This window comes from Myotis yumanensis, unplaced genomic scaffold (genome assembly GCF_028538775.1).
Source record: "Myotis yumanensis isolate MYYU_CA2020_CCGP unplaced genomic scaffold, mMyoYum1.0.hap1 SCAF_23, whole genome shotgun sequence".
In the NCBI taxonomy this organism is placed as follows: Eukaryota; Metazoa; Chordata; class Mammalia; order Chiroptera; family Vespertilionidae; genus Myotis; species Myotis yumanensis.
Genome location: NW_027223774.1, coordinates 2,208,822 through 2,224,161, shown reverse-complemented (window position 1 = coordinate 2,224,161; position 15,340 = coordinate 2,208,822). Strand labels below are relative to the sequence as shown.

General features: G+C 53.7%; 2 protein-coding genes and 1 pseudogene across 3 annotated transcripts in view; 1 reads left to right on the top strand and 2 right to left on the bottom strand.

Moving 5' to 3' along the window:
- Positions 1–15,340, top strand: part of LOC138999567 (saoe class I histocompatibility antigen, A alpha chain-like) — a 372,085-nt gene that overhangs the window by 164,235 nt on the left and 192,510 nt on the right. The window lies entirely within an intron of this gene.
- On the bottom strand, positions 5,225–7,131 carry LOC139000159 (THO complex subunit 5 homolog; annotated as a pseudogene).
- LOC138999552 (patr class I histocompatibility antigen, B-2 alpha chain-like) lies at positions 11,910–15,098 on the bottom strand. Of its 2 annotated transcripts, XM_070401703.1 has the most exons (8): positions 15,006–15,097; positions 14,606–14,890; positions 14,065–14,340; positions 13,252–13,527; positions 13,027–13,128; positions 12,564–12,596; positions 12,374–12,421; positions 11,910–12,226 (listed from the first exon to the last, which is right to left on the bottom strand). In XM_070401703.1, exons 1-8 carry the CDS (start codon positions 15,076–15,078, stop codon positions 12,222–12,224), a joined length of 1,098 nt encoding a protein of 365 aa, XP_070257804.1. In that variant the 5' UTR covers positions 15,079–15,097; the 3' UTR covers positions 11,910–12,221. The 2 variants fall into 2 exon arrangements, with proteins under 2 accessions (XP_070257804.1, XP_070257805.1); XM_070401704.1 differs by lacking the exon at positions 12,374–12,421 and having other exon boundaries at positions 15,006–15,098.

Sequence of the window (15,340 nt, the reverse complement as noted above, 5' to 3'; positions counted from 1 at the left end):
AGTTAATCCTAGGGTGGAAGGTTGTAAAGGAATGTTCAGAAATAAAGACAATTTCAAAGGCCACCCTCTGGTCCTCCGTCATGTAATAACCTGTCTCCCCCACTTTACACCTCAATTCCTGATGAAAAAAGGTGTGGAGGGGTCAGGATCAGACACTGGAGCTGCTGGGATGCGGTTGGACTGTAGAGCTCAGCACCATTATATCACTTCCTCCAGGTTTTTCCTTCTCCCTGGGCATCTCTGACCTCATTGTGGCTGCTCAGTGGGTGGATCCAATGTTATTTTCTACGTGGTCCACTAACCCCTGATGTGAAGGGGACTTGCTGCTGGCTCTGAACCTGGATGTGAGTGGTCCTCCTGGTGCTGCTGGTGAACCCACAGGTCTCAGGACTTGTGCCAGGAGGGGTTCAGGGCACAAGGCAGGGCCCCCAGTTCCAGAAGGACTTGTCCACACAGCAGAGGAAGAGAGCTGCTGGGGCCTCCTAGCACATGCCTGTCAGCCTGGTGTTGAGGAATTAACCTGCTTGCAGCCAGGAAAATCATCCAAATTCCTTTCACCAAAATACTAAAGTTATTCAGGAACATAAGACTTTTCACAGCGTTATACATTTATAGGTCTCTCAAACAAACAAAACCCCAGAAAACACGTTGCAATGCTTACCCTTCCTGTTTCTATTAATATCAACCCTTCAACCCTTTAGTGATGTTTTCAGGCGGCATTGGCGGCGGCAGCACAGTGCGGGGCGTGGTCACTGAAAGAAAATTCCTAAATCGCCCCTTATTCACGCGTGGAGGAAATTTCAAAGTCTAACTGACAGTCCTTCATCCTCATCTTGGGAATGTCTGTCTTTCTTGACTGCTAGGTGGGAGAAAAAGAGAGAGAGAGAGAGAGAGAGAGAGAGAGAGAGAGAGAGAATGAAGCTTTCAGAGCCCCCATCCCCACCTCCAGTGGCCGACCCTGCGTCCCCACCACCCTGGTGATGACGTGATGACAATCCAACCTATCCTTGTCATGCGCCACTTTCCTGGCGACTGCTTTTATAAGCCTCAAAGCATGGTCGACCAGAGGACCTGGTTGGTTCGTTATAGTCACAGGGTGGAGCCAACTCAGGGACAGCGCTTGCGCAGTCTGCAGATAGAGGGGCATGAGTGGAAGGCAGTGGATCGCCATACTAGCACTTTGAATGGAGGCACATCCATTATGAAAAACACAAAGCAGTACCTGTACCTCAAATGGAAACTGCTTTCTCAGACATGAAAAATGCAGGTCAAGTCACTTGGACACTAGGGACGGCTGTGTCGGGTAGAAATGGGCAGGGGTGAATTAGGCATTCTGAACTTTGTCCTCCTTTGGGTTTGTCCTTGTGATCTATAGGAACTCTCCCCAGCCAGGAAAGGTATTAGGTGGACTGAAGTGGACCACAGAGGGGTTTCTGGCTGGAAACCAAAAACCACACCACTGGCGGCGACCAACCGGGTGTGCGGTGCCATGCCCTGCCCCAGAAAGTCATAGTCAGGACTGAACCCAGGACCTTCCTCTTTCTTTCTTCCTTTCTTTCTTCCTTCCTTCCTTTCTTTCTTTCTTTCTTTCTTTCTTTCTTTCTTTCTTTCTTTCTTTCTTTCTCTCTTTCTTTCTCTTTTTCTTTCTTCTTTCTTTCTTTCTTTCTCTTTCTTTCTTTCTTTCTTTCTTTCTTTCTTTCTTTCTTTCTTTCTTTCTTTCTTTCTTTCTCTGGCTCATTGCGGTCTGCATACACATGACCCTTCTACAAAAAACACAAAAACCAACAACCAACATATGTTGGCATCACTGGCTTAAAGACAAACACAGACAGACAGACAGGCAGGCAGGCAGGCAGGCAAAGACAAACCTCTCTCTCCCTATCAGGTGAATTGGGGCTGATTTGACCAGGAAAATATAGGTTGCCCCTGTCCCATTTCCTCGTTGAAAGCAGACAGATTCTTATTTTAAAACAGCCCTCCGTCTGTTAGATACCCCTACCTACGAGTGTTGGCACACAAGCTTGACTCCCAGGGAGAGGGAGACTTGGTTGAGTAGGGTTAAGAACGGGTAAAGTAGCCCGGTCGGTCGGTGTCTCCGAGAGCTTCAGTACCTTCACCTCTTAGGATCATTTCCATTTTCCCAAAAGCAGTGTGAGTGAGGAGAAGGGAGATACCCTCTCACAGTCCTCGGAGCATCCCTAGGTTCGCTTCTGTCTGTTTTCTCTTTGTAAATCCAATTTCTGTCTTTTTGTGTGTTTTTGTTGTTGTTGTTGTTTTTTCCTACACTCTTTCTAAGGGTGACCTGGCCTTTGATAACAGAAACAGACTCCTCTACAGTTTCACAGAAGACCTCATGGACAGATTCTGTTGCCTCGCCCTCAGAAACCAGCAGGTGTATACCTTGTGTTCACATAAAAACATTCAAACCTGTAGAGAACTTTTATGAGTTTACTTGAGCCAAGCTGTCCACACTTGCCGGGAAGCAGAATCTCAAGGGGTTGGGACAATGCTCCAGAGAAGAGCTGTTTTTCACTTTGTTTTATTCATTCTTTTTTAAAATTATTATTTAATATATTTTTATTGATTTCTGAGAGGAAGGGAGAGGGAGAGAGCGATAGAAACATCCACAAAGAGAGAGAATCACCCCTCCGCTGCCTCCTGCACACACACACCCTACTGGGGAAGGAGCCCCCAACCCGGGACTGCGCCCTTGACTGAAATCAAACCCAGGACCTTTTGGTCCCCATGCAGATGCTCTACCCACTGACCAAAACAGGCTGGGGAAGCACTTTGTTTTATACATGGCAATCCAAGGAGGAGACGTAAGTGGGTTTCACGAAATCCACTGGTGATAGATGAAGGAGGGAGGGAAGGATAGAGGAAAGCGGGGGTGAAGGGAACATCTGGGATTGCATAAAAGGTAAAATGATAGACGCATACTTCTTTAAAAAAAAAAAAATAGTTTCACGGAAACCGGTTTGGCTCAGTGGATAGAGCGTTGGCCTGCGGACTGAAAGGTCCCAGGTTCGATTCCGGTTCAGGGCATGTACCTGGGTTGCGGGCACATCCCCAGTAGGAGATGTGCAGGAGGCAGCTGATCGATGTTTCTCTCTCATCGATGTTTCTAACTCTCTATCTCTCTCCCTTCCTCTCTGTAAAAAATCAATAAAAAAAATTAAAAAAACAGTTTTATTGGTTGGAGAGAGGAAGGGAGAGGGAGGGAGAGAGAAACATCATCCATGAGAGAGAATCTTGAATGGGACGCCTCCTGCACGCCCCCTAGTGGGGCTCGCTCGAGTCGGTGACCCAGGCGGGCATGTGCCCTGGACCGGGAACCCTAAGGTCCCTTGCAGGCGGACGTTGGCTCTACACACTGACCCAAACCGGCCATGGCTACACCTACTTCTTTTACTTAGGTGGGTGCAGGATAGATAGTTAACAGGCAACAACACACAGTGATAACAATAGCAATGAAGGAATTTATGGTCTCTGTCATGCAGGGCGCCCACGCACATTTGCTTGAGTGTTGGGGGAGGAGGTGGCTAATGTTACAAGTTCCTCTGACATTTCAGAGGTATGTTGTCTTAGATGCAAAAGGACCATAGGTTCAGGTAAACACTGACCTTGTCAGGGAAGACTCCGGCCTCGGACGCGACTACCCACCACAACTGCTCTTAGTAACAGTCGTCCTTCAGACCATCCCTGTGATCCATTGCTTTAGGCCTTTCAGTTTGCAAGAGCGCCACGCAGGCCTTCCCTGAGCTCGTGGGGTCAGCACGTGGCCCCTCCTTTTGTCCAAAGTTGTGTGGGAATAAAGGAGTCATCCTTTCTGTCAAAGAAGGGAGTTTAGGCAGCCTCCCTTTTGGCTCCAGGGGCTTGGCAGCCGCCATTTTGAAATGGCAAGGTCAACCCCTCCCTCTTTCCTCTCCACCCTCACCCCCCTTCTCCCCGACCCGCTTCTTAATTTTGCTGTTTTGTTTTTCTTTTAAACAAATTCACATTTTATTTATGTTGACATAAACTGTACAAAATTGACTTTCTTCACCGAAAAATGGCAGCGATATTTTCTGTATTCTTCCTCTATCAGCTACAAAGCACATTCTTGTAGGTTGTCTAGGTTTCGCTTATAAATCGAAACGCGGCAGGAGATATAACCACAGAAAAAGACAAAATGAAACAGACCGATCTGTTGTCAGTATCCATGGCCTCTGATCCGGTTTTGACCATCAAACAGAAGTGCTCCACGTATTCTTGCGAAAAAGCTTATGAGGATATGGGCTCAACAAAGGAATGTAAACAGCGACACCCAGATGTGGGTGTAATGATGGCGGGTTCCTTCTTCAATGTTTCACGGTCACTTGTTGAAGATCATCGAATAAAGACAAAAATCTACACCAAAATCCTTGTCTGGCAAGCTCACGTTTCTTTCACTATCTGGTCATTTCACTCTTCCTTACAGATTTCTCATCACATACTTAAAACTCCTGCTAGTCAAAGGTTAGTCATGAACTTCATGGTGCAATTTTAGGAAACAGATTCCTCCCACACCTTCTCAAAATTTTTTCTTCAAAGAACTGATAACTCAATACCCAACTGTGACAATGAATGTTATGTCTGCAAGGACTTCACTCAAAAAAGTCCACAGTGCCATCGGCAGAGATCACGCAGAAGTGCAACAAGGCCACACTTCCAATGCCTGCCACCCTCTGGAAGAACAACAGTTCAACATAAGCTGCATCCTATAGGCTATTTCAGACGCTGATTGAAATTCATTTCCATAATAATATACTCTTTGAGAGGAGCAATGATGCCTAGTCCCCAGACAGGCCGCCTGGGCATCACCTGGGATCTTGTTACATTTGTCCATTAAAGGACCCCATTCCTGCCCCACAGAACTAACTCGGGTGGAGCCAGGCAACGTGTGTTTGACAAGCCTCAGGTGATTCTCATGCACATGAAGGTTTGAGAATCACGGCTGTAAATCGGTTGTAACAGTTTGGCTGCGTCATCACATAGTAATTGTATTAGTAAATACTAGGTGTTACGCTTGAATAATGGAGCCGAGTCCTAACCACCTATATCTTCTTATTTTTGGTCAGATGACACTTTAATTGGCTAGAAATATAAAACCTGTCTTTGGAGACTATCAGGAGCCACATGTGGAACAGAAGAGAAAGCAGAGGCACAGCACTGAGGGCCCAAGGGGAACAACAGGCCGAGCAGGTCAGCGATGGCTGAAGGATCCTTGAGGATGGTTATATTTAAATGGCTTCATCCTGCTGGGGCCCCTGAAAAGCTGCAGACACACATTCTCCTGGGGAAACTCCTTGGGCCCCTCCACGCTGTCATCGTGGATCTCGGTCTCCAGGTAGACGTCTAGTAGCACGCACAGGCGCTGCAGCTGGTTGGTCAAGATCTGATGGCCGGGCCGAGGCCCACACAGCTCCTTGTAGCACACGTTGACCTTGCTCTCCATGGCCCGAATATTGTCATCATTGCTGTTGGTTTTCTCCCCTTTCCAGTTCAGACAGAGCTGGAAAATGGGTGGGATGGAGGAGTAGCCGGGGTTCACACCACAGCTGCCTGGAGTTTGGCTGTGCCCCTTTCCACGTGTGCCATGAAGTAGAGATTGGTGTCCACAGCCAGTCCTGTCTCCACAATGTCTTTGGTGAAATGCAGCTCCACGTAATCCTCATGGGCAATCGTCACCCACTTCACCAGCAAGAGACAACCTTTACAGGGAAGAGGTAGTGGCAATCGCTAGTAACTGGTACAATGCCGGATCCCAGGGACTCAAACTGTTTGTGGAGGGCCAGGAGGGACTGCACTCTGGTCTTTAGCAGTTTCATGGTGGTCTCCATGTGGCTGGAGCTCAGCGAGTGGTCAGCGATCACCGTGGGCTGAGGCTGCTCTTTAGGGAAGTGGAGGCCACCCAGCTTCTGTACCCACAAGTAGGGGTGTCCCAAATCAAGGACGTAGCCTCTCAAAGTCAGGATGCCCACTTTATCAAACTGGTACTGATTGGCTGGATTTGGCGTTTTCTTTCCATGATCCCCAGGATACAGACAGCTCAGGACTGAGTCAGGAGACAGCTAGTCACTTGCACTGATGGGGGTGATCAGCTCCGTGGCAGTTGTCACTTTGCCTTTTACTGTCATGATATTGAGGTTCATGAGATAGTAAACGGTCAGGTGAAGCACACTGTCATCTTTGCACTTCAGGTCCAGCATGACGGACAGCGGGTGCCTCTTCAGCATCTCCTTGCGTTTGTCATCCTACTGGACTCCCAGTGTGGGTCGCCGGCGTTCCGTGGTCTGCTCTTCCTCGGCATCCGAGTCACTCTGGTCATCTTGGGATTCCTTGTGAGGTTTAAACAGGGCCTTGGCTTCGTCCACACTGCCTTCGATCGCCACAGATAGTGTTTTATCACAGGCCTGCCCATACGCCGTGGCCTGGACAAAGAGGACATAGAGGGGAGGCGGCAGGTGTCTGGCCGTCTCATACTGTTTGTGAGCCTGGTCGAAAGGCATGAACAGGTACTCTTGCACCGGGAGGGAAGCCTGAATGATGCCGTTCAGGAGAGGCTGGAGGCTGCTCAGGTATTCCTTCTTCACTTCAATCTCCTTAAGGATCTTCTCCTTGTTGGAGAGGGACTCTCGGTACTTCTCCGCCAACCTTTTCCGCTGCTCCAACTCCCAATCCAGACGTGCAAGGGTTTGCTGGTGAGGGTCTCCCATGGTGATCTCAGCCTTGCTGATATCTGGAGGTGCCTCTTGATAAAACTCCTTTACACAGACCAGATCAATTTCTTCATGCTTTGACTTGAACTCCGGACATGTAGTGATCTCCTTCTGCAGGTGCATCAGCTCATACAACAGGTTCTGGAGCTGCAGGTGACAGGCGTCTACTTTCTGCTTGGCCTCATGGGTCTGATCTCCTCCTTTCTTCACTGATGTGGGCTAATCGGTTAAGCTTCTTTAGAGTCATGAAATGAACAGAGCCCAGGATCCTGTGATCTTCAATCTCAACTGCCGCATCCTTGCCTCCCCTGCTCTTCAGGCCCTGGATTCTCGACCAGGGCACCTTCCACAGAATGGCTTGTTTTACCGCCAGGAGATTTATGAGCTTCATTGATTGCTACAGATCAGGCATGTAAAAATGTGTATCCAGATGGGGTTTGTCCACCCTTGTCAAGGTTGTGATTGGAAAAGCCACACCGGCCACTGATGGCGGAGTCTGTCCCTGGGCACTGCTGGTCAAGGCTGACAAGTCCCCTGCAGTGAAAGAGTTGACTGTGTTCAGCTGCAGACCAGGAACCGGTTCAAGGAGGGTGGCGGTTAAGCCGGGAGAACTGACCCCCCGCCCCCCACACCCCCGCCCCAGAGCTTCTGTCTCATCCACCAGGTGGTCTATGTAGTTTGTCACTCTGGGGTGGTGGTAGTAGCGATTTTCCCAAACCGCGTCTGCTACGCAAAGTAGTCGAAGCAGTCCTAGCGCTCAGACTTCTTCCACATCTTCCTCATGTAGTAGAAGGCCACGCACTCTGCCACCGTTCTGGTCTTCATCCAGCTCTTCTGTATACGATAAAAGTGGGTCTTGGAGGTGTGAGGAAGGCCAGCTGTGGCCAGCCCACTGCTGCCATGTGGAGCTCTTCCTCTAGGCCCCCATCCTTCTCCTGTCAGTCACTCACCCCGCAGACACCCCTGAGCACCCAGTGTGTGTGCCAGACTCTGACTCTGGGGAACTCCAAGTCACGTAGAGTAGACAGCGCCACTGAACAGACTCTGGAGTGAGGAGAGGAGGCACTGTAGTGAGTGCTGACGCCTGTAGCTGAGCTCTCCTGGAAACAGACAGCACAAACCCAGGCTGCCTCCACGAGGAATCATGGAATTTGTCTGCAGGACAACTTCACACCAACCACATGCATGTGGGGCCATGAGATAAGTGCACAGGAGACCCTGACGTGCCCAGTGAGTCCTGAGCTGGGCTTCTGCTGGTGTTTCCTGGAAGGGAGAAGCAGTTTTTCACAAGGGCCAAGCAGGCATGCCCAGGGCACCCTACTTGGGTTCAAATCCCAGCTCAGGACTCATTCCCTGTGTGACCTCGGGACAGTCACCCCCGCTCCCCCTCCCAGGCCTGTTCCTTTTCTATGAGCAGGTGTGATGGTTAGTACCCACCTCGGGCACCTGTCCTGGACAGTGGTGTTGACAGTGGAGATCTTCCAGGGGGGAGCCCTGTCCTGGCTCTTAGACATTCTTTTCTTGCCTTTTTATTTTTATTTTATTTTATTTTATTTTAACTTTTTGTTGTTGTTGGTGGTGGTGGTGGTGCTAAACCTCACTGGAGGATATATCTTCCATTGATATTTAGAGAGAGTGGAAAGGAGGCAAAGAGACAGAGAGAAACATCTGTTGAAAGAGACACATTGATTGGTTGCCTCCCCCAAGCACGGGACCAGGGCCCAGGATCCTGCCCCCAACCAGTACATGACCTTGACTGAAATGGAACCCAGGGCCTTCATCCAGTCCATTGGGCTCAGTGACCGCAGACCCATAGGTCTCCCCTGCAGGTGCCAGGACAAGCATTTCAGAAGCACCCACATCTTTATTCCAGTCTGACTGGGAAGTGGTTACTCAGGAGCAGGAAAGCTGACCGCCACCATTTTGGGGGAAGTTTCTGACCAATCAATGAACACAAGGTCGGATAAAAAAAGTATTTGGAGAAGGCCACTACAATGAGTGTAATTGAGCCCATACTTATGTACCATTATATAGTAAACTCGTTATTTGAACAGTTCAGCGAAAGATTCAACCAATTTAGAAGCATAGAACAGACCATTAAAATAATTAAGTATCTGGATGTAGTTGCTTTGGAATTAAAGGATTTCCAATAGATACAAATTGACGATTTAGAGATGCAACTTGCATGTTTTCAAGATAGCATTTGGACTCATGTGTTTGTCAATTTAAGGTAGAAACTTGAAAGTCTGGAACGAAATCGTTTGAATAATGAATAAGATTGCAACTATGGGTATGAAACATGGTGTCTGCTGGTCTGCCATGAGGGGCTGTAGGTGTGACATGAGGGCCTGTGTGTGTGACATGAGGGGCATGTGGGTGTGACATGAGGAGCCTGAGGGTCTGACATGAGGGGCCTGTGGGTGTGACGTGAGGAGCCTGAGGGTCTGACATGAGGGGCCTGTGTGTCTGACATGAGGGCCTGTGGGTGTGACATGAGGGGCCTGTGTGTCTGACATGAGGGCCTGTGGGTGTGACATGAGGGCCTGTGTGTCTGACATGAGGGGCATGTGGGTGTGACATGAGGAGCCTGAGGGTCTGACATGAGGGGCCTGTGGGTGTGACGTGAGGAGCCTGAGGGTCTGACATGAGGGGCCTATGGGTGTGACATGACAGGCCTGTGGGTGTGACATGAGGGGCCTGTGGGTCTGATATGAGGGGCCTGTGTGTCTGACATGAGGGCCTGTGGGTCTGACATGAGGGGCCTGTGGGTGTGACATGAGGGGCCTGTGGTTCTGACATGAGGGGCCTGTGTGTCTGACATGAGCTGCCTGAGGGTGTGACATGAGGGGCCTGTGTGTCTGACATGAGGGGTCTGTGGGTGTGACATGAGGGGCCTGTGGTTCTGACATAGGAGCCTGTGTGTCTGACATGAGCTGCCTGAGGGTGTGACATGAGGGGCCTGAGGGTCTGACATGAGCAGCATGTGTGTCTGACATGCGGGGCCTTGTGTCTGACATGAGGAGCCTGTGGGTGTGACATGAGGGGCCTGTGGGTCTGACATGAGAGGCCTGTGGGTGTGACATGAGGGGCCTGTGGGTCTGACATGAGGGGCCTGTGGGTGTGACATGAGGGGCCTTTGGGTCTGACATGAGGGGCCTGTAGGTGTGACATGAGGAGCCTGTGGGTGTGACATGAGGGGCCTGTGGGTGTGACACATGGTGTCTGTGGGTCTGACTTGTGCCCTTGGCCCAAGCCCATGGAGCCAGGGGCCCAGCTTGGAGCAGCACCCATCTCAGAGCCCAAGGACCTCCAGCCGGCTTCCAGCACCAACTGCACCCCGTCAGGGGCCCTCTGGAATGTTCTGGTCCAGCCGGGCTTCCAATGACCCTGCCCCAGCCCGTGTCACATGGAGCAGAAGAGGGGTCGGTGAGCGCTGTCAGCCCGCAGAACATGAGTCAAGGGTGTGACAGTGCGCTGGAGTCACTAATTGAATTGGAGGCCTGGGGTCCCTTCAATCCTGTCCACGGAGAGTTGCCAACAGGTACCCCTCGGCGTCCCTTGAGAAGAAACACTTAGGTGCCATTCCCACCTGTGTGTTTCTACATCAACTGCTTCATCCTGATTTCCTTACCCTCCAATGGAATTGCTTCCCTTATCTCACCTGCCTCTGCTCAGAAATGTACAGGTGTCCCATGGGGCAGAGTGACTCGCCCTAAACTTCAAGATATGTGAGATCCGTGTAACCTCATTAAATCCTCTCCTTTTATTCTTTCTTTTAAAGGGGAGGTGGGAGAGTTGGCATCTTGAATAACTTTCCCGGCTGTGACAGCCCGTGTGTGGCACTGCATTGGGAAGCACTGGGGGACACGGTAGGAGTGCCCAACCAGTGGAAGGGAGCCATCATGTAAGTTGGGTGGTTTGAGGTATGTAAGGGCTGAAAATCTCTTTCTGGAGAACAAGTACATTCTCACCAACAGGGGTAGGGGTTGTCTTTTCTCCACACTTTTGCCAACAGGTGTCTCTCCGTTTGGTCCATCCGTCCTTCTGAGCCTTTCACTCTCTCCCTCGTCCCATGTGTGATCTCCTGTCATCCTGTCGGTGACGCTCAGCCTCTGACTCCCCCTGACACCCCATCCTGCTCTCGGTCTCTAGGTGCAGGGAGTGCGGCCAATGCATTTTCCACCAGGTTTGGAACAACTTACTTTCCCACCAGGAATATATGAGACAGAACGAGTCCACATTCTTGTGAACAATTGGTTTTGTCTGACTCTGTCATTCTCAATGCTGGGAGGTGGGCAGCAATATCACATTAGGGCTGAATTCAATTTCTCCTCTGACTACAACTGTTGGGCAATTTTCGTAGTGTCCGGGTCATGTAACCATCTTCAACGGACGATGGATTGGACACAGTGTTCATAAGTAGGTGGGACTCTAGTAAAGTGCCAGCATCTTCAATTATTGGGTCACTGTTGCTATTAATGGATCTGAGAAAGTGTCTGGTCTTTGCCCCTGGCTCCTGGCACTGAGCTCCTAAAACCCTGGGCATCTCCTGAGTGACAAGTGTCTTTGGGATGCTGATGAGATGGCTCTTGGCTGAGGGTCCTGGAGAGAGTTAGGGTGGGGGCTGGTCCCCAGAATGACCAAGCTGATCAGAGGGTTGGAACCTTCAGGCCCTAGAAGGAGGCAAGAGCAGGAGGAGGCTGAAATGTATCTCTCCAACCAGAGTCCTGTGTGCAGGGACCCCTGGGCCAGCGGGACAATGACGGCAAAAATGAGCCCTGATACTGTCAGACGGGGACACCCAGAGAATGAGACCAAAACTCCTACGCAAACACAGTAACAGGCATCATATCCACAAAAGCAAAGAAACAACAAACACCCAGAAGAGAGGTTCTGAGGGCCTGACCCAGACCTGAGCCTTGGATGAAGAGGGGCCTGGAGATGTGATTCATTCGAACAAATGAAAAGGCCTGTGTGTCCCTGTGAGCACAGGCCCTGGTGGGACAGGGAACACTGAGGGACAAGGTAAGAGGAGCAGAGAGGTGACCTGATTGAGTGACCACGTCAAACCCACGATGCACTGAGCACCACCTGAGCACAGGCCCCGACCACACCCCATCCTTACAGCCTCTCCCATCCCCCCTGCAAAGAGCACAAAATACACAGAAATCCGCAGAATCCTCGGTGCTTCCATTTATTTCCACTGAGAAAATAATTAATCAAAGGGTCTCCTTTAATTACCCGTCACCAGTCACAGCAAGAATTAAAACGAGGTCAATCCACAGTCTCATTTCAATACAAAGCAGGAAGTTGCAGCTCAGAGCACCAGGGAGTAAAGCAGGGATGGGGAGGGCCCATCCTGCCTCTGCTGACAGGAAAGTGTGGGGAGCAGAGCAGGCCAGCCCCCAAATCAGAGGTTCTTGAGTCCGGAAGTGGGAGCGTGAACATCTTCCATCACTCAGTCCCCACAAGGCAGCTGCCTCACGCTGTGGAGGACAAGCATTATGAACAGATTCAGGTCAGTGGCAGTAACTGGTGACATTCTCAAAGCCCACTTCATGCTCACAGTGTCCCACAGACTCCCCACCACCGAGTCCTCCCCTCTGACCACCCCTCCCCAGGCAGGGTCTCACCTTTAGAAGCCGAGAGAGACACATCCGAGCCCTGGGCGCTGTCACTGTCTGGGGGGGAGAGGGGGAAACACGCCAGGAGAGGGTCAGAGCCCCAGGGCAGGAGACTAAGGAGGAACTATGGGGGGGTGGGGTCCCCTATGGCTCCCATCTGCACTGTCACAGGGCCTCAGGGGTCCCCCTCCATACTTACTGGCAGCCTGAGAGTAGCTCCCTCCTTTTCCACCTGCGGGAAGAAAACATCCCGTGAGAGACCAGGGAGGAGGCAGGGCCATGAGGTCCTAAAGGAAACCCTAGTCCTGGGCCCCAGAGAAGTTTCCAGAACCCTGTGTATAGACCCAGGGCAGGATCAGGGAAACTGAGGGAAGTGCATGTGTGGGGTCTGGACCCACCGCCCTCCTGGAGGTCTGTGCTCAGCAGGGACCTGCCCTCTGACCTGGGACTGCTGGGAACGGGGTCCCCACCACCAGCATCATCAGGTGATAAGTGGGTCCCTCATTTTCCCACGGGCCTCACTACAGAGTAAGTGTGAGCACAGAGCCCCACACTGGCCATCACACGTGCGGGGATGGTGCTTCCCATGAAAGAGGTGTGACACACGTCTACCTGGGCTTGAACCCCCAGTGGGACAGACACTCAGACCCCACCCTGCCCACCTGAGAGCCTCCTCCCCCACATCACAGCTCCAGCCACGGCTCCCAGCAGAACCAGGCCCCCAGCGATGCCCATGATGATGATGAAGGTCTGAGAAGGCGGCTCTGGGGGGAGAAGGGAAGGGAGGGTGAGGGCCCTGACCCCAGGCCTAAGCCCCGACCCCACTGAGGTCCCCCAGGGCCCCTGCTGCCCTGAGAAGAGGCTCTGCGCCCAGGGCCCCTCCTCACCCCATCTCAGGGTCAGGGGCTCGGGCAGCCCCTCGTGCTGCACATGGCACGTGTATCTCTGCTCCTCTCCAGGGGGCACCCCCACGGCCGCCCACTTCTGGAAGGTGCCGTCCCCCGCAGGCCTGGTCTCCACCAGCTCCATGTCCTGGGTCTGGTCCTCCCCGTCACGCTGCCAGGTCAGGCTGATGTCCGCAGGGTAGAAGCCCAGGGCCCAGCACCTCAGGGTGACCTCACGGGCAGAGACGGGGTGGTGGGTCACGTGTGCCTTTGGAGGGTCTGAGGGGAGGAGAGAAAATGCAGGAACTTTGCATCGGCCATGGGGCACTCCAGCAGCGCCCAGTGACCATCCTGAGAGTGGACAGACACCTGGGTGGGGGAGGGAGCACACAGCCTACACACCAGCCTGGACAGTGGCACCTGGAAGGCCCTCCTAGTCTTTAGAAAGTTCTAGAATCAGAGAGACACAGCCCAGGGCAGGAGGCCATGTGACTCAGAAAAGCGGGGGTCAGGCCTCAGACACAGTGGGTGTGGGCAGCGCACAAGGCCTGAGAGAGAAGGTCCCCGTGGGTCCCAGAGCCCTTGCAGGGCCCATGGGGACCGCTGATGGGCTATTTCAGGGGGGTCTCCCTGCACCCCAGGAGAGCCTGCACCCCTAACTGTCCCTGAGAGAGGGGGGACCCTTGGTACCTGACCTGACATCCAGGGGGCTCCCTCCCTGACCCCAAGGAGGGGTGTCCGACACTGACCCCCTGTCCTATCTCCTTGTAGGAGCCCCAGCCCCGGGGAGAGGGGGCGGCCCCAGGGCCCTGGTACCTGCGCGCTGCAGGGTCTCCTTCCCTTTTTCCAGGTAAAGGCGGATCCACTCCGGGCACTCCCCCTCCAGGTAGCTCCTATAACGCTCTGCATCACCGGCCGCCTCCCACTTGCGCTTGGTGATCTGAGCCGCCGTGTCGGCCGCGGTCCAGGAGGTCAGGTCCTCGTTCAGGGCGATGTAGTCGGCGCCATCGTAGGCGTATTGGTCGTACCCGCGGAGGAGGCGCCCATCGGGTCCCAGGTCGCAGCCATACATCCTCTGGATGGTGTGAGACCCTGACCCCGCCCCGCGGTCAGCCCCGCCCCGCGGTCAGCCCCCCCCCGCGGTCAGCCCCGCCCCGCGGTCAGCCCCCCCCCGCCCGCCCCGCGGGCACTGAATCTAAAACTGAAAGTGAAATCGGGTCCAAGTCCCCGCGGCTCCTCCCGGGTGGGGGCCGGGCGGGTCCCGCCGCCTCGGGGTGACGCTCGGACCCGGACCCTCGGGGCGACCCCGGCCCGTCCGTGGGGAGGGGGGTCGTGACGGGCCCGGCGCGCGGCTCACCGTCCTCGCTCTGGTTGTAGTAGCCGCGCAGGGTCTGCAGGCTCCTTCGGAAAGTCTGTGCGTTGCCCTTGGCCCTCAGAGTCTGCTTCTCCCAATACCCCGGCCTCTCCTGCTCCACCCCCGGCTGCTGCATCCACGGCGCCCGCGGCTCCATCCTCGGGTTCGGGGCGTCGCTGTCGAACCCCACGAACTGCGTGTCGTCCACGTAGCCGACGATGAGGAAGCGGGGCTCCCCGCGGCCGGGCCGGGACTCGCTGGTGTAGAAATACCGCAGGGAGTAGGGGCCTGGGGGGCGGACGGGGGGCAGCGCCGGGGCTGGACACGCGCCTTCCCGGCCTCGCGCCCCCGCCGGGTCCCCTCGCTCCTCCCGCACCGCCGCCTCCTGCGACCCCGCACTCACCGGCCCAGCTGGGGGTCAGGACCAGCGCCCCCGAGAGCAGCAGGAGGAGGGTGGGGGGGCGCATGACCCGCATCCTCGGCGTCAGGGGGACCATCTGAGTCCGCGCGCTTCCGCGGAGGAGTTACTACCGGGAGCCACGGGGACGCTGATTGGCTGCTCTGGAAACCGCTCAGCCAATGGGAGTGAGAAACGGGGCCGCGTCACGGAGCTGCACCCCCAGACTCTGTCCCTGCGGAGCCCTGAGCGCAGGCCTGGGCCCTGGGACTCGGTCCTGCCTCTCCGCCTGCGCGGGGCGCCCGTCACACTGTCCCCGAGGCCGGGCCCAGGCGCTGTGC